At 42.6% G+C, this 24381-nt stretch overlaps 1 protein-coding gene across 1 annotated transcript in view; it reads right to left on the bottom strand.

The window, feature by feature from the left end:
* Positions 1 to 24381, bottom strand: part of MTCL3 (MTCL family member 3) — a 97100-nt gene that overhangs the window by 36617 nt on the left and 36102 nt on the right. The window contains exons 4-5 of the mRNA XM_073575777.1: positions 22106 to 22177; positions 13072 to 14247 (exon numbers count right to left, since the gene is read on the bottom strand). Of these exons, the coding sequence (XP_073431878.1) occupies positions 13072 to 14247; positions 22106 to 22177 (1248 nt within the window). The remainder of the gene's footprint in view (positions 1 to 13071; positions 14248 to 22105; positions 22178 to 24381) is intronic.

Raw genomic sequence — 24381 nt, 5'->3', positions numbered from 1 at the left:
TTTAGCATCAATTTTTCATTTTCACATGGGCAACAGGATAAAATGTATCCTAAAATTTGTTGGGCAATTTCCCCTGAGTACACCGATACCTTATATGTGGTCATAAACCACTGTTTGGGAACACGGTAGGGCGTGGAAGGGAAGGACCACCATTTGACTTTTTGAATGGAAAATTAGCTCCAATCGTTAGCGGCTGCCATGTCGCATTTGGAGAGCCCCTGTGAGCCTAAACATTGGAGCTCCCCCACAAATGACCCCATTTTGGAAACTAGACCCCCCAATGAACTTATCTAGATGCATAGCTAGCACTTTGAACCCTCAGGTGCTTCACAAATTGATCCGTAAGAAAAGTAGTACTTTTTTTTTTAAAAAAAAATTTGTTTTAGCCTCAATTTCTTCATTTTCACATGGGTAACAGGATAAATTGGATCCTAAAATTTGTTGGGCAATTTCTCCTGAGTACACCAACACCTCATATGTGGTCATAAACCACTGTTTGGGCACACAGCAGGACCCAGAAGGGAAGGAGCAACATTTGACTTTTGAATGGAAAATTAGCTCCGATCGTTAGCAGACACCATGTCGTGTTTGGAGAGCCCCTGTGTGCCTAAACAATTGAGTACCCCCACAAGTGACCCCATTTTGGTAACTAGACCCCCCAAGGAACTTATCCAGATGTGTGGTGAGCACTTTGAACCCCCTAAGGGCTTCACAGAAGTTTATAACGCCGAGCCATGAAAATAAGAAATCATTCTTTTTCCTCAAAAAATGATTTTTTAGCCCGCAATTTTTTATTTTCACAAGGGTAACAGGAAAAATTGGACCCTAAAAATTGTGGTCCAGTTTGTACCCCATATGTGGGGAGGAATCACTGTTTGGGCACACGTCGGGGCTCGGAAGGGAAGTAGTGATGTTTTGAAATGTTGAATTGATGGAATGGTCTGCGGGCGTCATGTTATGTTTGCAGAGCACCTGATGTGTCTAAACAGTGGAAACCCCCCACAAGTGACCCCATTTTGGAAACTAGACCCCCCAAGTAACTTATCTAGATGTGTGCTGAGCACTTTGAACCCCCAAGTGCTTCATAGAAGTTTATAATGTAGAGCCGTAAAAATAAAAAATCATATTTTTTTTCACAAAAATGACCTTTTTGCCCCATTTTTTAATTTTACCAAGGGTAGCAAGAGGAATTGGACCCCAAAAGTTGTTGTGCAATTTATCCTGAGTATGCTGATACCCCATATGTGGGGGTAAATCTCTGTTTGGGTGCACGGTAGAGCTTGGAAGGGAAAGAGCACCGTTTGACTTTTTCAACGCAGAATTGGCTGGAATTGAGATTGGACACCATGTTACGTTTGCAGAACCCCTGATGTGCCTAAACAGTGGAAACCTCCCACAAGTGACACCATTTTGGAAACTAGATCCCCTAAGGACCTTATCTAGATGTGTGGTGAGCACTTTGAACCCCAAAGTGCTTCACAGAAGTTTATAACACAGCCGTGAAAATAAAAGAATTATTTTTTTCCTCAAAAAATTGTTTTTTAGCCCGCAATTTTTTATTTTTACAAATGTTACAGGAGAAATTGGACCCCAAAAGTTGTTGTCCAGTTTGTCCTGAGTACGCTGGTACCCCATATGTAGGGGAGAACCATTGTTTGGGCACACGACGGGGATCGGAAGGGAAGTAGTGACGTTTTGAAATGCCGACTTGATGGAATGGTCTGCGGGTGTCATGTTACATTTGCAAAGCCTCTGATGTGCCTAAACAGTAGAAACCCCCCACAAGTGACACCATTTTGGAAACTAGATCCCCTAAGGAACTTACCGTATATACTCGTGTATAAGCCGAGATTTTCAGCCCATTTTTTTGGGCTGAAAGTCCCCCTCTCGGCTTATACACGAGTCATATACCGGGGGAGCGGCGGGGGAGGGGGAGCGGGGGTGTCAGATCATACTCACACTTCTCTGCAGCTCCCATGCTTGTTACATGTTGTCGGCGCTTCTCTCTTCCTGCTTCAGCTGTCAAATGGTACCCGCTCATTAAATATGCGCATATTTAATGAGCGGGTGCCACGTGACCGCTGAACCAGGAAGAGAGAAGCACCGACAACCTGGAACAAGCAGGGGAGCTGCAGAGACAAGCGCCAGGACCCGGTGAGTATGATGGGGGGTTGGGAGGCATATTCACCTGTCCCTGCGCTCTGCTGTCTTGCGTCCTCTGCAGCGCTATCGCTCTCTGCCTGCACAGTCACTGCAGAGCGCAACGCTGATGAGCAGGGGGCAGCGACTGAGGTGAGTATACAGGTTTTTGGGTTTTTTTTGTAAGGGAGGCAGCGGCAGCAGCAACATGATGGGGCCACACACTGTACAGATAACTGGGGCCACTCCCTGTGCAGATAACTGGGGCCAGACACTGTGCAGCAAAGCTGGGGCCACTCACTGTGCATAACTGGGGCCACTCACTGTGCATGATAACTGGGGCCACTCACTGTGCATAACTGGGGCCACTCACTGTGCATGATAACTGGGGCCACTCACTGTGCATAACTGGGGCCACTCACTGTGCATGATAACTGGGGCCACTCACTGTGCATGATAACTGGGGCCACTCACTGTGCACATAACTGGGACCACTCACTGTGCACATAACTGGGGCCACTCACTGTGCATCATAACTGGGGCCACTCACTGTGCATCATAACTGGGGCCACTCACTGTGCATGACAACTGGGGCCACTCACTGTGCACATAACTGGGGCCACTCACTGTGCATCATAACTGGGGCCACTCACTGTGCATGATAACTGGGGCCACTCACTGTGCATGATAACTGGGGCCACTCACTGTGCATGATAACTGGGGCCACTCACTGTGCATGATAACTGGGGCCACTCACTGTGCACATAACTGGGGCCACTCACTGTGCACATAACTGGGGCCACTCACTGTGCAGCATAACTGGGGCCACTCACTGTGCATCCTAACTGGGGCCACTCACTGTGCATGATAACTGGGGCCACTCACTGTGCATGATAACTGGGGCCACTCACTGTGCATCATAACTGGGGCCACTCACTGTGCATGATAACTGGGGCCACTCACTGTGCATCATAATTGGGGCCACACACTGCAGATAACTGAGGCCACTCACTGTGCACCCTCGGCTTATACACGAGTCAATAAGTTTTCCCAGTTTTTTGTGACAAAATTAGGGGGGTCGGCTTATACTCGGGTTGGCTTATACTCGAGTATATACGGTATCTAGATGTTTGGTGAGCACTTTGAACCCCCAAGTGCTTCACAGAAGTTTATAATGTAGAGCCGTAAAAATAAAAAATCATATTTTTTTCACAAAAATGATCTTTTTGCCCCCAATTTTTTACCTTACCAAGGGTAGCAAAAGGAATTGGACCCCAAACATTGTTGAGCAATTTGTCCTGAGTAGGCTGATACACCATATATGGGGGTAAACCTCTGTTTGGGTGCACGGTAGAGCTCGGAAGGGAAAGAGCGCAGTTTGACTTTTTCAACACAGAATTGGCTGGAATTAAGATTGGACACCATGTTGTGTTTGCAGAGCCCCTGATGTGCCTAAACAGTGGAAACCCCCCACAAGTGACACCATTTTGGAAACTAGACCCCCTAAGGAACTTATCTAGATGTGTGGTGAGCTCTTTGAACCCCCAAGTGCTTCACAGAAGTTTATAACACAGAGCCATGAAAATAAAAAATCATTTTTTTTCCACAAATCATTTTTTAGCCCCCAATTTTTTATTTTCCCAAGGGTATCAGGAGAAATTAGACCCCCAAAGTTGTTGTGCAATTTTTCCTGAGTACGCTGATACCACTGTTTGGATACGTGTCGGGGCTCGGAAGGGAGGGAGCACTGTTTGACTTTTTGGACGCAAAATTGGCTGGAATCAATGGTGGTGCCATGTCGCGTTTGGAGACCCCCTGGTGTGCCTAAATAGTGGAAACCCTCTCAATTCTAACTCACCCCTAACCCCAACACACCCCAACCCTAATCCAAACCATAACCCTAACCACAATCCCAACCCCACCACACCCTTAACCCTAATCCCAACCCTAATTCTAACCCTAACCCAAATTGCAACCCTAACCCTAACTGCAACCCTAACCCTAATTGCAACCATAACCCTAATTGCAACCCTAACTCTAACCCTAATTGCAACCCTAACCCTAATTGCAACCCTAACCCTAAACCTGCTTGCAACCCTAACCCTGATTGCAACCCTAACCCTAATTTTAACCCTAACCCTAATTCTAACCCTAAGGCTGAGTTCACACATAGCGTTTTTTTCGTGTTATCGTGGCAGATTTAAACGTGCGATTTTGCCATGAAAATGCGAAAAATAAGCATCCCATGCATTCCTATGGGATTCCGCAATACTGTGCTAATGCTGCAGTTTTTTCCGCGACGGAATCGCTTCGCGGTAAAAAACGCAGCATGCTCATTAATTTAGCGGAATCGCGGCGATCCCGCACCCATAGGAATGCATTGTTCTGCTTACTTTCCGCATGTGGCTGTGCACACCATACGAAAAGTAAGCAGAACATTTGCGGATGGTACCCACGGTCCGGAGGAGAGGAGACTCTCTTCCGGGCTGTGGGTACCATATCCCTGTAAAAAATAGAATTAAAATATAAAATATTGTTATTCTTACCTTCCAGCATCCCACGCAGCCTTCCCGCCGTTCTCCACGCTCCCGGTCCCAGTAATCCTTTGCGAGAATGACCGCGATGGCGTCCGGGATCGCGACGTCTCGCAGTCATTCGCGATGACGTCGGAGCGGAAATTTAAAATGCGATTTTCCCGCGGAATGGAATCCGGAATTCTCGCGGTAATTTCCGCGAGAGTTCCGCTACGTGTGAACATAGCCTAACCCTAAAGGAAAAATAAAAATAAATATATTTTCTTTATTTTATTATGTGTCCCTAGCTAAGAGGGTGATAAAGGGGGGCTTTATTTACTTTTTTTGTATTTTGATCACTGTGATTCGCAGATTCGCGGGCACACTGCGCATGCGCCCGCCATTTTGTAAGATAGCGGCGGCCATGGAGTGAAGACGGCGGGACACTGGGAGGTACCGGGACTCATGAGGTACCGGGGGGGGCTATAGGGGGCGATCGGAAGGCAGGGGGAAGCAGATTATTGCAGCGGCTACCGATTGCCGCCGTTAATAGGTGGCGGCTGTCAGTCGGTGGGGGGGGGTCGGATCACGGTCTCCAGCCATGTCCGATGCTATTGCAGCATCGGCCATGGCTGGATAGTAATATTTCATCAAATTTCATTGATGAAATATTACTATCGCTCTGATTGGCTGTTTCACTTTTAACAGCCAATCAGAGCGATCGTAGCCACGTGGGGGCGAAGCCACCCCCCCATGGTAAAGTACAAAGCCCCCTGTATCTGCGGGTCAGGTGACCTTTCAGTGACCCCAGTCACCCGACCCGCAAGGGGGCTTGAAAGTCATGACGTCACATAGGCGTCACTGGTCATAATGGCACAGGTTTTCATGACGCCTATGTGGCGTCATTGGTCGGGAAGGGGCTAAAGGGTCAATATTGACTTGTAAGATTGTGACTTTCAATAGGTAGCACTAGAGATCAAGTCCCCTTCCTCCCTGAAGAGACAATTTACAAATTTAATTTTCCAGAAGAATGTCCAAAGTGTTTAAGTCTCCTCATACTGGCATGTCAAACCTGCCATGTCACTCTAAACAAGGAGAAACATTACTCCTTTGAATCCAATACTAGTACAGGAAACTTTCCAAAATGAATCTAGAATAATTCTCACATAAATGTACAAAGTAAGTACATTAGTCTTGTCAATTTTAAGTGATCAGTTTAAGAATGTATGCAGTTTGTATCTGGAAATCTGGTGACAGGTCCACTGTGATATATCCTTATGGGGTCAGTACTCTGCTATTCTGTGACAAAGCTTTACATCATTCACTGGAGATGAGATGCGGTAGCAAACACAACACATGAACAGGTGTGCTACAGTTTTTGGAACAAAGCCACCATGTTTGTCAACTTTTGATACCTCTTTATCTATGTTGCTGTACAGGGCACTGTATGAGGATCACTGAGAATTTTGGAACTAAATCCAAAATATTCAAAGGTGAACATTTGCTTTAAAGAGGTCTTTACATTATAGGAAGTAATGCCATATTGCTAAGATATGCCATAGCTTTCTCATCGGTGGAGGTCTGAAGGAGCCTGAAGTTCTGTGCTGTAGCCCATTCACTCTTCATTATTTCTCCAGCACAGTGGTGCTCCTCGCTATCTCTTGTGCTGAAAAAACAGCACAGCTCCACTCTCAGGACAAAGACTCCTGGGAACATCACCAGTGCATGCTGGGATACTCACACGAAGCATCACCCGGGGGGCAGATGCTGCGGTCACCATCACAGTCCCTGCCCCCTTCCTGAAATGAAGTGTCATCTGGGACACTCTTTCCAGGGCTGGTCCCTGTTCTGTGCCTGAGAGTTTGTGAGCGGTGTCACTGTATCCAACGTGCAGACTAAAAGGCCGCCCCTGCAAGTGACATCACTGGTTTCCGCTGGGTACAGTGAAACAGCTCTGCAACTGGCTTATTACTATTCATCTAAGCTGAAAGTAGACTGGACACTGCGTTCATCACACAGGGCTCTGGGGGAAACTGGTCATGGGGGGGAGACAATCAGGGACCAGCCCCTGATACGAGCATCACTGATAATGTTTCTTTCAAGGAGGGAGCAGGGGCTGCGACATTGACCACAGCCTCTGCCCCTGACGATATTTCGTTTCAGGCAGGGAGCAGAAGCTGCTATAGTGACCACAGTCTCTTCCCTCAATGATGTTTCATTTCAAGGAGGCATCAGAAGCTGTGATAGTGACCACAGTCTCTGCGCCAAGATCATGTTTTATTTCAGGGAGGTAGCAGGGGCTGCAACAGTGATCAATGTCTCTTCCCCCTGATGATGCTTCGGTTCAGGGAGGGAGCAGGGGCTGCAACAGTGACCACAGTCTCTGCCCCTGATGATACTTTGTTTCAGGGAGGGAGCAGGGGCTGCGACAGTGACCACAGTCTCTGCCTTCTGATGGTGCTTCATTTCAGGGAGGGAGCAGGGGCTGCAACAATGACCACAGTCTCTGTCCCTAATGGTGCTTCATTTCAGGGAGGGAGCAGGGACTGCGACAGTGACCACAGTCTCTGCCTCTGATGGTGCTTTGTTTCAGGGAGGGAGCAGGGGCTGCGACAGTGACCACAGTCTCTGCCTCTGATGGTGCTTTGTTTCAGGGAGGGAGCAGGGGCTGCAACAGTGACCACAGTCTCTGCCCCTGATGATGCTTCGTTTCAGCGAGGGAGCAGGGGCTGCAACCTGCAACAGTGACCACAGTCTCTGCCTCTGATGGAGCTTTGTTTCAGGGAGGGAGCAGGGGCTGCAACAGTGACCACAGTCTCTGTCCCTGATGATGCTTCGTTTCAGGGAGGGAGCAGGGGCTGCAACAGTGACCACAGTCTCAGCCTCTGATGGCGCTTTACTTCAGGGAGGGAAGCAGGGGCTGCAACAGTGACTACAGTCTCTGCCCCGATGATGCTTCGTTTCAGGGAGGCAGCAAGGGCTGAGAATCCATCAGTGAGCTTGTTCTGATGATATGAGAAGAGAGTTTATATCGCTTTATCTCTTTTTTCTGATCTCCTTTTGGCCGATTTATGGTCCCAGACCACAGCGAAATTGAATTTACAGGGAAACAAAGAGCTTGTAAAAGCAAATGGGTGCAACATTTTTAATGAAACACAATTACAAAACAGATTTCCTCGAAGGTAGACAACCCCCCCATATAAACACGTGGCCTAAAAGTCTCTTTATAGTGTTGGACACATTAACAGATCTTTAGAAAATGTGGGCGTGATATCATGCCGAGTGGGACAACTAATCTGGGCAAACAAATACTTTTTCTAAAGATGTGTTAATGTATCAAACAATATAAAGGGATTGCTGGTGATTTGGAGGATAGGGGGGCCTGTCAGGTTCTCTTTAAGACGTGTCATTTTAAACTTAAAATATCATGATTTCATAGTTCATCATGAGGAGCGTCTTTGTAAGAAAAGAGAGGAAATAAGCTTTATTGATGGTAACAGAAGGCATATGTTCCTGGAACTTACTTGTAGAAGCTGCCAAAAGTGTTTGCTGGTTTCTATATACAAGTATGTAGTCTTCAGTGTTTTCTGTAAGAATTGCGGGAGCAGAAACTATATTTCTTTTACTTCTTATCTTGGTGAATGGACAAAACAAACCAAACTGAAAATAAATAACGACACAAAACAAAAAGAAAAATGGCGGAAAATGTTACAGGACAAAAAAGAGGGTGAAAAGGAAGACAAGCTTAAATATAGTTGTGTAGGAAAGAGAGGAAAATAATACTAGGATGAGGATAAGTAAAATAATAGGCTGGAACATCTGGGAAGGTAAATACAGAGACAGAAAGATTTATTCACTTAGTGCTGCCAGCAAAAGACAGTACACATGAAAAAGCAAGCAAGAACTGCAGGCAAGAACACGGCCATGGATTTATCATTTACAGGAAGTTTTATCATCTGCAAGACAAGTCCCTGAATAGTTTCCTGAGCAGAGGAAATATAAAACAGGGCACATCATTATTTCAGGGTTAAAGGCGAACTAGAAGATTTAGAGAAGCAAATAAAAATATGTAGAAAAAAATATGATTTGTTTATAGCTAGCTTCGTCGCCAGGGGTATTATTACTTGACATGCATGAGGCAAGAAGTTTTGTCGAAAGGACAAAGATGTAGAACAGTTACAGGCATTGTAATCTTATATCGCTTGTCAAATAAGGAAGCTAGAAACATTTGTCAATATACCATATAGCAATAAAAATAATGCAACATTATTCACAGTTGTCTTAAAGGGAATGTGTCAGTGGGATTTGACCTTATGCTACTTATATGCTACTTATATGCACATGTAGCTCTTTCAAAAACAAGTCCGGCAATACCTTTACATGGCCAGCCCAGTTTTTCCGTTACTGAGAAATCAGCACATGAATTGATATGCAAATGAGGCTAAAGAGCTATGGTAGATCTGAAGCCACAGTCACTCAAGCTCCATTCCTCGCCCAGTGCCGCCTCCTCTTGCTTAGCCGATGACCTCTATGCTATGTGACTTCTGGCAAAAGAGCTGTCAGTCAAGCAGGAGGAAGCGCTCGGAAGGCATTAGAACTGGAGTGACAGTGGCTTCAGATCTACTATTGATCTTTAGCTTCATTTGCACATCAGTTCAGCTGCTGATTTCTCAGCAACTGAGGAATGGACTGGCCATAAAAAGGTATTGCTGGATATCTGGGACTTTAAAAAACAAAAAATTAGCTTAAGCTTTAAGCTTAAGTTGCTACCTACCTGCCTGTTGGGCCCGGCATCATTCTCCACTGCCACAGAGCGGTCTCAGACTTCTACTGACATCACATCAATAGAGAGGCAGTTTGTCTTCCTTTTGACAGGGTGGGACTACTTGCATCATGCTGATTGATAGCTGGCCCTCCCCTGCTTAATTGGGGGAATCCAGCTGTCAATCAGCATGATGCAAGTAGTCCCGCCCTGTCAACAGGAAGAGAAACTGCTTCTCTGTAAACAATGAGCAGCTGAATCTCTGGCAGGAGCGAACAATGACCGGCACCGGGTACAACAGGCAGGTAGTTCCTCTGCTAGCAACTACATGCCAGAATATCCTCTTTAATTGAGAAAGCTCCTTTAAGGAACAGAAATTTAGTGTAAGAAATATAGTGGATGGCTAGAAGGAGGTAAGTATTTTATTAAAGCCAAGCAGCTAATCAAAAGAATAGCTACAGAATATATATGATATATTACATCTATTTAAAGATTATTAGTGAGGTCTCATCTTGTGGGCTACTGTAAGAACCCTTAAAGGGTTATTGTCAATTTCTTTAACTGATAAAACAGAAAGGAGGGATTTTTAATTTTAATCCAGGAATTTGGGGAGTGGTGTATTCCTGAAAATACATCAGGAGAAAACCGTTTTAAGAATCTTGGTGATTAGAAAGAAACCCTGGCAGCACAATAGTCTGCGCTATTAGACTTTCTTCTCATCATTCCCAACATACAAAGAAGGCTCTTACGTCTGTTACATTGTGCATACACCAGACAGTGTGTGTGACAACGAGTAGTGGTTTCTACTTATATATACAATAAGGAGGAGCCATATATATATACAGTATACATATATATATATATATATTTATATATATATTTATTTATTTACACTGCTCAAACAAATAAATGGAACACTAAAATGCCACATCGTAGGTATCACTGAAATAAATATTCCACTTGCAAATCTACAGTCATTACATAGTGTTTGGGTTTTTAATGATACTCAACATCAAAGTGGAAAATAAAATTACAGGCTAGTCCAACTTCAGTGGAAATGCCTCAAGACAAGGAAATGATGCTCAGTAATGTAAAGTCGCTCACACCTAGAGGTACAGTAACATGAGTCGGTGTCTACAACCCACAGAAGTTGCTCAGGTAGTGCAGCTCATCCAGGATGACACATCAATGCAAGCTGTGGCAAGAAGGTTTGCTGTGTCTGTCAGCGTAGTCTCCAGAGGCTGGAGGCGCTACCAGGAGACAAGCCAGTACACCAGGAAACGTGGAGCGGGCCGTAGGAGGGCAACAACCCAGCAGCAGGACACCTGCCATCTCCTTTGTGCAAGGAGAAACAGGAGGAGCACTGCCAGAGCCCTGCAAAATGACCTCTAACAAGCCACTAACACCCATGTGTCTGCTGAAACTATCAGTCCATAAGCAGGTGTTGTGCTTACAGCCCAATACCATGCAGGGCGATTGGTATTTCTCAGAGAACACTAAGATTGACAGATTCGACATTGGCACCCTGAGCTATTCATGGATGAGAGCAGGGTCACGCTGAGCACATGTGACAGACAAGAGACGGCGTGGAGAATGTTCTGCTGCCTGCAACATCCTCCAGCATGACTGGTTTGGCAGTAGGTCAGTAATGGTGTGGGGAGGCATATATTTGGAGGGCTGCACAGTCCTCATTATGGTAACCAGAGATACCCTGACTGTCATTAGGTACCGGAATGAGATCATGTCTCATTTCATCCACTAATGCCACAATGCACCGCAGACTGTCCAGGAGCTGCCTGATGCTTTAATCCAGATCTGGGATGAGATCCCTAAAGGAACATCCGTAGCCTCATCATGATCATGCCCAGGTGTTGTAGAGAGGTCATAAAGTCACATGGAGGCCACAAACACTACTGAGCATCATTTATTTGTCTTGAGGAATTTCCACTGAAGTTGGATCAGCCTGTAATTTGATTTTCCACTTTGCTATTGAATATTATTTCAAATCCAGACCTCCATGGGATATTAATTTCGATTTGCATTGATCATTTTTATGTTTTAAGGTTATAAACACATTCCAATAAGTTAGTTTAAGATTAACACACTGGCGCCAGTCCACTTGGACAGAGAAGGAAGGTCCACTATTCCCAGATGCAGCTGGTGAATAACAGGCTCTGTGCTGGTGCCTGTTTAAAAGAGCTAAAGCTGATAAGAAATACACCGCGCTATACTGGGAAATGAAAAAATAATATAACTGAGTACTCAGTTGCTGGTGTGCTATACATCCACCACAACGTGATTTTTTCACACCAGCAAGTGAGTACTCAGTTATATTATTTTTTCATTTCCCAGTATAGCGTGGTGTATTTCTTTTCTTATCAGTTTTAGCTCTTTTAAACAGGCACCAGCACAGAGCCTGTTATTCAGCAGCTTATCACATTCCATTAAGTAATGAATATATAGATTTGCAACTGGAATATTTCATTCAGTGATATCTAGGATGTGGTATTTTAGTCATCCCTTTATTTTTCTGAGCAGTGTATATAAAGCATAGTCAAAAGGTGACAATTTTACAGCTAATCTTTAGGAATCCCTCTAAATTACAAAATCTCTTATAACCTTAGGTAGGTTTTGGAGTGGAATTTTTAGATTTTGGCTTTACTAGCACATTTTTTTCTTGCACAGATTTAACACTATTTATGTTATGTGATTACGCAAAGCCTAGGAAGTTAAAGGGGCTGTCCCCTTTCAGAAAATATTTGTCCCCAGTTGCAGTTTGATATAAAAACAAACTGCGCTTTATGCAACATCCCTGGGTCCAGTACTGAATATCTGCCGCTTCTCCAGGTGTCCAGTATAGGCTGCGGTGCTCACATCACTTTGACAGCGTGGCAGCCAATCAGTGAGCTCAGAGGCTCTATGCGGAGCATTTAGTACTCTACATGGGTCCAGCCATTGAGCTCATTGATTGACTGCTGAGTAGTGATGAGCGAGTATACTCGTTGCTCGGGTTTTCTCGAGCATGCTTGGGTGTCCTCCGAGTATTTGGATGTGCTCGGAGATTTAGTTTGTGTCAACGCAGCTACATGGTGTGCGGCTGCTGGACAGGCTGAATACATGTGAGGAATGCCTGTTTGTTAGGGAATCCCCACTTGTATTCAGGCTGTTTATTAGCCGTAAATCATGCAGCTACTTCGAAAAAACTAAATCTCCGAGCGTGCCAAAATACTCGGAGGTCACTCGAGCGTGCTCGGGAAAACCCGAGCAACGAGTACACTCGCGCATCACTACTGCTGAGGTGTCGATGTGACATAAGTACCGCATCCAAAACCGAACATCAGGAGCAGTAGCAGAGACTCAACGCTTGATTCAGGGATGATGAGTAAAGAGTGGTTTGTCTTTTTCAAAAAAAAACCACTGCTCCTGGAAACCAAGATTTCACGATTTGTGACCATCTCTTTATTCTGTTCTTCATTATTGTGCTGAATTCTAGAGTCAACATTTCTAGACAAACTTGTGTTTACTTATTAGTAAATGAATTTAAGCTCTATCTTAATAAATGTGTTGTCTAATATATATACTACTACATATACAAGACTATAGCATTACTAGATAAACACTATGAAATAAATGTAATATTTGATCATTAAAACATACCTGACTGACTGAAAGAGGATCGTCAGCGCTTCGGTCTTCAGATGACTTTGGAACCTCAAGACGATCGATAAAGGTCTGAAGCTCTTTTCTAAATGCCTTCATCTGTGCATTAATACGGTAGAGCAGCTCATGTTCCCTTATCCTGCTTCCTTCATCCTCTTCATCCATGAGTCCAAACAGATCACCATTGGCTACATAAATCCTAGCTTCAGTGATGATGGTGCTGGTGTCCGATATAAGACGGTCAATAGTCTTCCCCAAACGTTCAGCTTCAGATCGAATATCTTTCATTTGTTGTCTTTCTGCAAAGTTCTTTTGCCAGACACTAGTGGAAGGATAGAATGACCTAGTAGGAGTAAGGCAGCGAATATTGCGTACCTCTTCAGAGTCACTCTCACCCCCAATAGGTCCTTCTCGCTTTCTATGGGGAGGTCGAGAATCATCATCACTTTCTTTTTTACCGGCATCACTCTCAGCATCACTATCTCTGGGACTTCCTCGGATTCCTAAGTGAGAGGCCAGGTCATAGCGTTGCATGTTAGACATAAGAACTCTGTTCTCATATTGGAGCTGCATAACTTTCCCACTTAACTCATTGATCTGCAAACGGGCAGTTTTCAGCTCTTCTTGCAATGCTTCAGTCTTGACATTGTCACTATGTCGAGAACTATCATGTGTTCCAGCTTTAAATTTATACTTGTTCATTTCTGCAGTTATACGTTTGTTCTGTTCTTCTAAGTCAGTAAGGTTCCGTCGCAACAGTTCTGCTTCATCTTCCACCAACTGTAAGTGTTGTCTCAACTCTGAGACAGATTCGCTTTGCTCCCTTGGGACTGAGTTTGAAGCTCCAGAGTAATCATCACCTCTTAAGTCATCAAGTTCAGCTTTTAAGCCTCTATTTTCTACTTCTAACTCTACTATCTTTCGTCCAAGTATGTTAGCTTCCTCTTCAACCAGACGAAGTCGGAGTTTCAGTTCAGCTTCTCTTGTTGTAGGTGGCCCACTAGCCTCTCCTTTTGGTAATGGACTATCAAGGTCACCATAGAAGGACCTGTATTTCTGAAGTTCATGTTCAAGCCTGTCTTTGTCTTTGTCAATCTTAGCCATTTTCTTTCTCATCAGCATTGCTTCTTCTTTCACAAATTGTAATTGACACTTCAAATCTTCACTGTCCTCCTTGTACAAAGAAGAAAAAGTTATTACAATAGTGAACAAGACTCATAAATTTGGAGGTAAGTCAACAATAAGTCAATAATTGCTTGTTTTGCTCTAGTCCGTTACTATAGCTTGTGCTATAGTATAGAGCTGCATTTAGAAAATAAAGATGGTGCTCAAAGGTGAACCCACTTAACAGAAAACGTCCACACAAAATAGATATCTAGAATATATCAATTTACATGGGAGATTGTTTAAGCTGTAGATTTAAGTTGTTGCATGTGTGCTGAAGTTATTCTGATATGAAGGTACCTTTTTAACGCTTGACCACTTTTGTAATTTGCTTTTTAATAGAGTTCCCTAATATTCTCCCTATTAAGCTAATCCCTATATGTGCTTTTCTTTACTTTAGTTCTCGTGATGTTTCGTTTGAGGAGAGTCTCAGGAAGATAGCCCTGCGGTCACTTCTCCCTTCTATAATCCTGCCAGGAACAGGACATCATCAGAGGACAGCGCTGTGGTCACTTACAACAGTTTCCTGCAATGATGATATGCAGAATCAATCTCACTGATAGAGGGAGAGGTCACTGCAGTGCCAGCACACTTCTTCTGTCAAAGCCAACCAACAGCTTATTTGTATAAAACAGAATGTCATAAGGGTGCAGTGATAGAAGCAGTGTGAGTGACACTGGCGCAGACTCATGCTGACGATTAGTTTTATGGTGGTGACAGAAGCTATGGGTTGCTACTGGTGTCATACACCCATTTTCTATCATCACCCTCTAATGAGGTCCTCTTTCAGAGAAACAAGTGGAGGCCAGTGGAGGAACAAGAAGTGTATCGGCGGCACGTTCACATTCCCCACAGGTAGGTGATGGCTGATTAACACAGACATCGTCTGCTGGCAGTAAAGTAGGCTCAGCTTCTGAGTCTGCTTGAAAGGAAGCAGCACATCAGATGTTGGGAAAGGGTTAAAGGAGAACTAACAAAGTAATTAGTGTTGCATGCAATATCCAATGCCAAACATGACCATGATTATGACATTTCCCTGGCTTACAAATTGGCAATACTGTGCAAATTGGCAATCATGTGTGAACTTGCTTAAAAACAGACTTTAATCCACACACTTTCTCTATAATAATGACTTATTAGGAAACAGGCCAGTAAGTTTTCTCATGGGGACACATTATCAGGACTAAGATCTATAATTTACAGATAACATACAGGGGTTTTGTTATTTTACCTCTCTTTCTGAGAGATGTGACCTCAAATGCACTGCTCACTTTGCGAGCTATCCTTCCACCACCCACCCAAAGGAAAACTGTTGGCATAATGCATGTCGGGTGTAGTCTGTGTTTCAGAGGTTTTCATTTGTTTCATATTTGTTCTTGTAATGATTCTCCTTCTGAGGAAATGTTTTATATAATTGCATTTGTTATCTGCTTTTCCCATTTTTTTTAAATTACAATACATGTAAATTCTTTCCTAAACATTTACAGCATTGTACTATTACAGGGATACTGATACAGGTTAAATCAATTTCAAGAACCTTTTCAAAACAAGATGCCATTGATTACACGAGGAATAACAATATTTCTGGCCATAATAGGGCCTGTATCCTGCAATTTTACCAGTTTTCCCCTGTAAGCTCTATCTCTAATATTCAGTTGTGTCTGAGCTAGTTGGTGAGGACTTGTTGCTATGATGCCTCCTATAGAAATCACAACATACAGTGATAGATTCCTCTTTCTTTCCCTTTGGTAGCACACAGACAGAAGAAGCAGAGGCATTTAGGAAATTATATACAAGTACTGAGCAGTGTAGGTATGAATCCAGCTCTCCTATAACACAGCTATAACCCGCATCTGTTTCTCTACTATTCACTTGGCTTCTTACAACTCCTCCCCCCTCCCTTTAGGGACACCTAGCTGACCTGGCACAGCCTGTCTTGTTTTGAGCAAGATGTATACCACAATGGGCATATGATCATCTCTCGGCATCTGTACCTCTTAAAAACAAAAATTCTATTCCCCTGATGAAGCACTACAGGAGAAACGCATTAAGGCAGAGGAATACAAGAAATGTCGCATTGACAAGAATCAGAATGATTAGTGATTTATGCTTTATATGACATCATGTTTTTTCCTGTTTGGAAAAACTCTCCCAAAAAGAAAGTAGATGACTGTCTAGTTTAGGTTCATTTGTGTAATCAGGGACATATAGGGAAAGTGAGGGAGAGCCGCCATGGAGCAGGGGTGCCAAAACTGTGTTATCTAGGGTGCCAACCTCCACTGCCAGGCAGGGAGAATATAGAATATATCTCAGAGCTTCATGGGCCACATGTGGTATGACCTGGGATTTCATATCGTTTCATAACTTAAATAAGTACACCTGTCCTTTTTGACATTGTGATCAATTGACTGTTATATTCCTAATAGATAATGATACATGCAAAAAGAGGAGACATATTAAGTGTCAATTTATTGGATTTATGAACTAATATGACTCATAAGACTACCGTGCTTTGATTTTCTCAGACACTTGATAGTTTAGTCTGTTATCCCAGACGTTCCGTGTTGTTTTTTTGTATTATTGTTGTGCACTAACAGTTTTGTCTAGGTGTCTCTTTAATATTCGCTAATAAATATGAATTAATTTTAAGGGTTATATCTACGCACTTGTTTCCAGTATGGCAAGATGGATATGAGCTGTATTTTCAGAGTGAATGATGAGTTTATTAGGCTGGGGGAGGGGAAAGAAGTGACTCCACTCAGCCTAAAAAATGTGATGGTGGAAGGGGGAGCGTGGCCAGTCATGGAGGAGTGATGGAGCATAGGCATAACAAAGTTCTTATAAAGCCAGACCCAGCAGGTAAGTCACACTTCAGTTAAGTCACACTTTCAATGTCCCAACGCGTTTCCCCTCCAGAAGCACTGGGGTTCATCAGGGGATCGCTGGCTCTGTCCTATGGCCACAAACAGTGGTGAAACCTGATGGTTCTGGCTTTAAAAGAACTTTGTTATACCTAATATGCATCACAGATGAGTATATTATTACTTACCTCTATACCTTTATTTAGAGGACTTTTTTTTGCCAATACCGGTGATGTTATGTGTTTGATTGCCCTCTAGAACAATTTTCTCTGTCTTTTCCATCTTGGAACCTCATATATTTGGGTCATCTGCATGTATTGGGTGTCTGCAATTATATCCTCAACATGTATTTCTGTGTTGTCTTTTGTTTCTATCTCTGGTAGAATAATGCAGCAGGAACTGGGATCTGATATTCCTTTCAATAGGCCACATCTATGCATAATCAAATGCTGACTCATACATATGACTGCATCCCTAGTAAATCTTTAGGTTGTGGTTCCTTTAGAGTGCCTGATCCCTTTGTTTTCCCGTGGACACGTTTACTATATGGTGTCTACACCCTCTGCTCCTAACCCCAATAATAGGCTAGTGGCCACAATACACACATTTTTAACCCTGTGGTCTTTGGCCATATTACCTATATTTGTGATATTGTATTGTATCATAAATTATCTTTGCTATTCTTACACATAACTGTGGTGTTATTTGATTATTTCTACTACACGTTAGGTTAAGCGTATCTTAGGGCATTTAGGGATGGCTGCCGATGAGTGGGGGCGCCACACTGCAGAAACTAAGGGATCCGACCTCCATTGATAGGTAGAGCATCCTTGAGGGAATTTTAGGGCATACTAACCCATACATATTGTGAATTTATTTGATCTCTTTGTGGTAGACCCTTATACCCTTATAAAAAAAAAAACATTCCCCTTTTTGATTTTTCCACACTTGGCATTGTTTGCCGTGCATTTCACTTGCCTAACCTGCAAGGTTTTTTAAAATTTTATAATAAAAATTATATTTTAGAGGTCCACTTGTTTTTGTTTTGTTTTTTTAGGAATAACAACAGCCTTTGAAATTGAGGACTAGCAGAAAAGGCATCCACATCAGACCTATTATCTAACTTAGCTTGTCTATACAACAAAATTTGTGGTGTCAATAAAACTCTATGTGGTGACTATTATACAGTATGAAGCACTATGTGGGGTCCACTATACTATGTGGAGCAATATGTGGGGAGAATTACACTGTATGGAGTACTATGTGGGGCCCATTACACTGTAGTGGTACTATACTGTATGGAGGAGTTTTTGTGGCTATTATACTATAAGGAGCACTATGTGGTGCCCATTATACTGTAAGTAGCACTATGTGGTGCCTATTAAACAGTATGGATCACTTTTTGTTGCCATTATACTGTATGGAGCACTATGTGGGGTTATTATTCTGTGGCGCACTTGTTGTGGCTATTATACTGTATGGAGCACTATGTGGTGCCATTATACTGTGTGGAGCACTATGTGAGGCCATTATATTGTATGGAGCACTATGTGAGGCCATTTTACTGTATGGATCACTATGGAGCACTATGTGGGGCCATTATACTGTATGGAGCACTTTGTGAGGCCATTATACTGAATGGAGCATTATGTGAGGTCATTATACTGTATGGAGCACTATGTGGGGTTATTATTCTGTGGCGCACTTGTTGTGGCTATTATACTGTATGGAGCACTATGTGGTGCCATTATACTGTGTGGAGCACTATGTGAGGCCATTATATTGTATGGAGCACTATGTGAGGCCATTTTACTGTATGGATCACTATGGAGCACTATGTGGGGCCATTATACTGTATGGAGCACTTTGTGAGGCCATTATACTGAATGGAGCATTATGTGAGGTCATTATACTGTATGGAGCACTATGTGGTGCCCTTTATACTGTAAGGAGCACCATGTGGTGCCTATTATACTGTATGGATCAGTTTTTGTGGCCATTATACTGTATGGAGCACTATGTGAGGCCATTATACTGTATGGAGCACTTTGTGAGCCCATTATACTGAGTGAAGCACTATGTGAGGCCATTAAACTGTATGGAGCAGTATGTGGGGCCCATTATACTTTTTAGAGCATAATGCAGGACCAATATACTGTGTAGAGCACTACATGAGGCCATTTTACTGTATGGAGCACTATGTGAGGCCATTATACTGTATGGAGCACTTTTTGTGGCCATTATATTGTATGGAGCACTATGTGGGGCTATTATACTGTATGAAGGACTCTTTGTGGCCATTATACTGTATGGAGCACTATGTAGGACCATTATATTCTATGGAGCACTATGTGAGCCCATTATACTGCATGGAGCACTACGGGAGGTAATTATACTGTGTTGAGCACTGTGTGGTGCCCATTATACTGTGTGGAGCACTATGTGGTGCCTATTATACTGTATGACACACTATATGGAGCCATTACACTGTATGGATCACTTTTTGTGTACACCATACTGTATGGAGCACCATGTGGGGCCATTATACTTCATGGAAGGCAATGCAGGGCCCCAATATACTATTTGGAGGACTATGTGGAGCCCACAATGCTGTATAGCACTTTTTCTGGTTACTATACTGTATGGAGCACTATGTGGTGCCTATTATACTGTGTGGAGCACTATTTGGTGCCTATTATACTGTATGAAGCACTATATGGGACTATTACACTCTATGAATCACTTTGGGTGTGCATCATACTGTATGGAGCACTATGTGGGGCCATTATACTTCATGGAAGGCAATGCAGGGCTCTGTTATACTATATGGAGGACTATGTGGGTCTCACGATGCTGTATGGAGCACTTTTTGTGGCCATTATACTGTATGGAGGGCTGTGTGTGGAATACAGTTGGAGAATCATACTGTGATGGGGTCACCATTCTTTGTAAAGGGATTGAGGGAGGGGAGTACAGTAGGGTCATCATACCATGTGTGTGGAAGGTACTGTTGAGGAATTCACTGTTGGAGTATCTTACTGTGTTTGGGTGACACTTTTGTTTGCATCTTTATATCTGTATTATTCAAGTTTTTTTTCCTGTGTTATTACATATTTAAATTAGGCCAATTGGCCATATGCTTTTTACTGCTTTTACATAACATATTATTCCAATATTTAACTCTAAGATCAATTAATTAAAATGTAATTTGTTCGTGGGGCAACCCATTTAAGTTTCTTGCCACATGAAAAAGTTCATTGTTATATTTAATGATAAGGAAAAACTTCCTCAATTGTAGACATTTTTTTAATAAATATCAAGGTTAGCCCGCGTCCTTGTCCAAGCTTTCAAGTTTGGCCCTCTGTGTATTTGAATTTGACATCCCTGCTATAGAGTGATTTAAGGGTGAAGGTTGGGGTACCTCTGGAATCTGTCAGACGGTGTGGTTTCTGCCAAGTCCATCCAATGTAGCCTTTTTGAGCTTGTGACCTCTTACAGTCGTGAATTTTTCCAATAATATTGTGAAATTAGCATCTGCCTCAAGGTTTTTGTCTTCCTCTGGTCAACATTTTAAGTTATATATGAAATTTTATAATGTATCTAACCTGTACGGGCTATTATATATTATGAATTGGAATGAACAGGTATTTATGTAAAACTTGGCATGATATGATCTCAATTTTTAAGCAAAAGATACATGTGCATATTTACATTCTTTGCATTTACTAGACAGTTTTTGCACACAACCATTTCCCAACACAGGAAAAAGAAATTATATTTTTGATAATAGACATAGCTGTAAAGAAAAACATTTTGAAGCTATTGATTTGTAAAGAAATTAACTTGCAAGTAGTTATAATCATATAGCAGTAAATGCCTAATAATTACAATAACTACCACTGACTTTAGTGGGTAATGACGTGCATGTAACTTCTCCACTGATATTTGGAACCCAGCAACATTCCATTTTCTAGATCATTATGACACAAGCTAGCCAAAACCCTCTGAACACACTTAGGCTGCGTTCACAAAACAGTGTTTTCAGTCATAGAATCATAGAATGGCAGAGTTGGAAGGGATCTCCTGGGTCATCTGGTCTGGCTCAATGCAGGATTCACTAAATCTTCTCAGACAGATGTCTGTCCAGCCTCTTCTTGAAAACTTCCATTGGAGGAGAACTCACAACCTCTCAGTTTTGTGATGTCCATGAAAAAATAGACAGCACTCAGACCAATATTATTAAATAGAGCTTTTCAGATGGCAGTTTTTCCACATGGATTGAATGTCCGCCTGATAAAAATCACAGCATGTACGTACTATCCTTTCCCATATTTCAGATGAGGCTCACCTATTTAAGTCTATGGGTGTGCAAAAATAATTGAATCCTACATGGATCAATCAGAGAGCGTCCAATGTTTATGGATATATTGCCATTCTTTAACGTATGGATGACAATACAGATGAAAATTGGATGTTTGTTTAATGTTTGCTTGAACTTAGTCTTACTAATAGATAGAAAGGATGTTTATGAAAGCTCTTTAAATGAGGGGAAAAAAAATGTCAGTGTCAAAAAAAAAATGGTCAACCTCAGGGTTGTTCAGCTGGCAAAAAAAGGTGGTCTTTCGGAAAACTTTTCCCTATAAACACAGTGTATGGGCGTACGTTACGCTCAGCGGCTGTGTACACCTTTGATCAGGGCTATGATTACACACTATTCACCTGACCAATAGGCCTAAATTAACAAACAGAATTTTGCAGGATCACTCATATTTTCCAAAACTGGTCCACATCTAAAAGATTCTACCTGAAGTATTTAATGTAAATTTCAAATAATGTGGACTTTAGTTAGCATGGTCAATTGCTCCAAAATGTCATCTCTACTGATGTTTATCTACAAAATATCAACTACTACAAAAAGAGTCCCCATGTAAGTGTGATGTTTACTAATTTGAAGACAATATTATGAAAGTAGCTCCTTATCTTTATAACTAAGACATTCAACATACCTCAGTGGGTGTCTGAAGAGTTTTTTTCTCCGATTTCTGGGCATCTTTGCTTCCTCTTCTTTTTAATGATAACTAAGTAGAAATACAGGACACTGTTACAAACACTGTCCTAATAGCAGACATATAAGCTCAAACTGAAATTTAAAGGAGTAGTCCCACAAGCAAAGTACATTTAATTAATAGATCTTGGAATAATAATAAGTTCCACAACTGGATATGTTAAAAAAAATGTTCCTGTGCCGAGATAATCTTATAAATGTGCCCATTCTGTAATGTGTAATGGCTGTGTCGAAGCATGTAGAGTTCCTCCAGTTCCTGGTTGACACATACCACAGCTCCTCCCTGGGGGTGGGTTGGAAGCATAAGTGACTTATGACAAGTGAGAATACGGACAAAACAGCAGGGGTTCACAGCTGTTTGTTGGAGCGAGGAAGCACATTTCTCTGTCTGTTTAATTTATCACAGGAGTGAGTGTTTCTGCCACATCACCAGTCCTGTGCGCTCCTAATAAATCAAGTCAGTGACGTATAAGATCAGCAAATGCTGGAGCTTCTACTTCATTGACTTGATTTCATGACAAACTCAGACAGCTGGAGATGTGGCAGAATCACTTACTGCTGTGATAAATCAAACAGGCAGAGAAATGTGCTCCTTCACACAAAATGATGTTTTGTCTGTATACTCACTTATCATGAGTCACTTATGCTTACCCTCCTCCCCACCGCAGCCAGTAGATGTGGTATGTGCTGGCCATGAACTGGAGCAGCTCTGTATGGTCAGACACAGCCAATACACAGTACAAAGCAATAGCACATTAAAAAGAAAACTCAGTGCTGGAGCATTTTTTAACACACTCAATTGTGGAATTTATTATTATTCCAAACTCTTTAACATTTAACATGTAACAACATTTATATCATCATCATCTATCTCACAGAAATGTTAGATTACGGGGAGTCCTCAAAAAAGGAAATCTAGACACAGGACCCCCACTCGGCAGTCTCCCTTTTCCTAATTGTATGGAGTGGCAGCTGACTCTACTTTAATGCAGACTTGCTAATGAGGAGAAATGAATTACTTGGGGCCCTCATACTAGTATTCAATAGTCATGGCTAAAGTTACTTACAATTATGTTATATAGGAACATCAAAAGAAATGTTTTATTTTTGCATCAGAGAATTTTAGATTAAACATTAAAGCGTTTTCTTGCATAAAGTTACTTATATAAAAGAAAAAACAATGATTCTCATTAGAGTTGAGCGAAACAGGTCGGTCAGATTCAAAAGTCGCCGACTTTCGCCCAAGTCGGGTTTCATGAAACGAAACCCGACCACAGTGTGAAGTTGGCCATGCAGTCGGCGACCCAAGCGCCAAAGTCAGGTTTCGCCGAATGCTTGCACGTGACTTTTTTCAGCCAAAGAGAGAAGCGGAGCGTAGCGTAGCTGGAGTGGGAGTGGGGGAGAGAGAGAGAGGGAGAGGGAGAGAGAGAAGACAGAGAGAGATTAAAATTCATGCCAGGTGTGTTTACAGTCCTCCACTCACTGCTGACTTTTCTCCTCATTGACTTGCATTGGGTTTCATGTTTCCCGACTTTTCCCGACTTTTCCCTATAGTCGGCCGATTTCGTTTGACTCGACTTTTGAGAAAGTCGGGTTTCATGAAACCCGACTCAACCCTAAAAAAGGCAAAGTCGCTCATCTCTAATTCTCATGACTCCTGTGACAGAGTCACTGGTGATGTAATAGAGGGGAGATATTTTTCACTAGGCCTAATGGCGTCAGTGTTATAAAATCCAGAGTTGCATTTTCTCCAGCATAGTAAGTGTTGCTAGGGTTAAGTTATGTTATGGGCTGGTTTTTAGGGGGACATTCATAGAGCGGGTGGGGAGTGTCCCCGCATATCCCCCCATATAGAGCTAGCACCACTGGGTGCTGACAGGACCTGGGAGAGGTCGAAGTCATGTGATCAGTCACATGGTTGAGGAGTCACATGATTTGGGCTTAAATGGCTGAAGGAAAGAACTTTTCAGTGTTTATTGTGATCAGCCAGAGGAAGGAGCATTGCAGGCAACCAAACAGTGTGTGTTCTGCCAGCCGTAAGCGGGAGGGATCCCGCTCACAGAAAGAGTGCATTTGTTCTGCCACCATTTTGTTTTGTTTTCCTGTTTTGCCCAGAGGGCTGTATTTTCTTTAACACACCTGGATTTATGCTGCCTACAATAAACAAAAAGGAAGTTCTTAAAGCTGCAGTGTATCCGTGTCTACCTCCGTGTGCAG

Source organism: Dendrobates tinctorius, unplaced genomic scaffold (assembly GCF_039654945.1).
Source record: "Dendrobates tinctorius isolate UK_male_01 unplaced genomic scaffold, ASM3965494v1 ptg000046l, whole genome shotgun sequence".
Classification (NCBI taxonomy): domain Eukaryota; kingdom Metazoa; phylum Chordata; class Amphibia; order Anura; family Dendrobatidae; genus Dendrobates; species Dendrobates tinctorius.
Note: the sequence above shows the minus strand (reverse complement) of the source record. Positions and strands in the feature narration are given on the sequence as shown.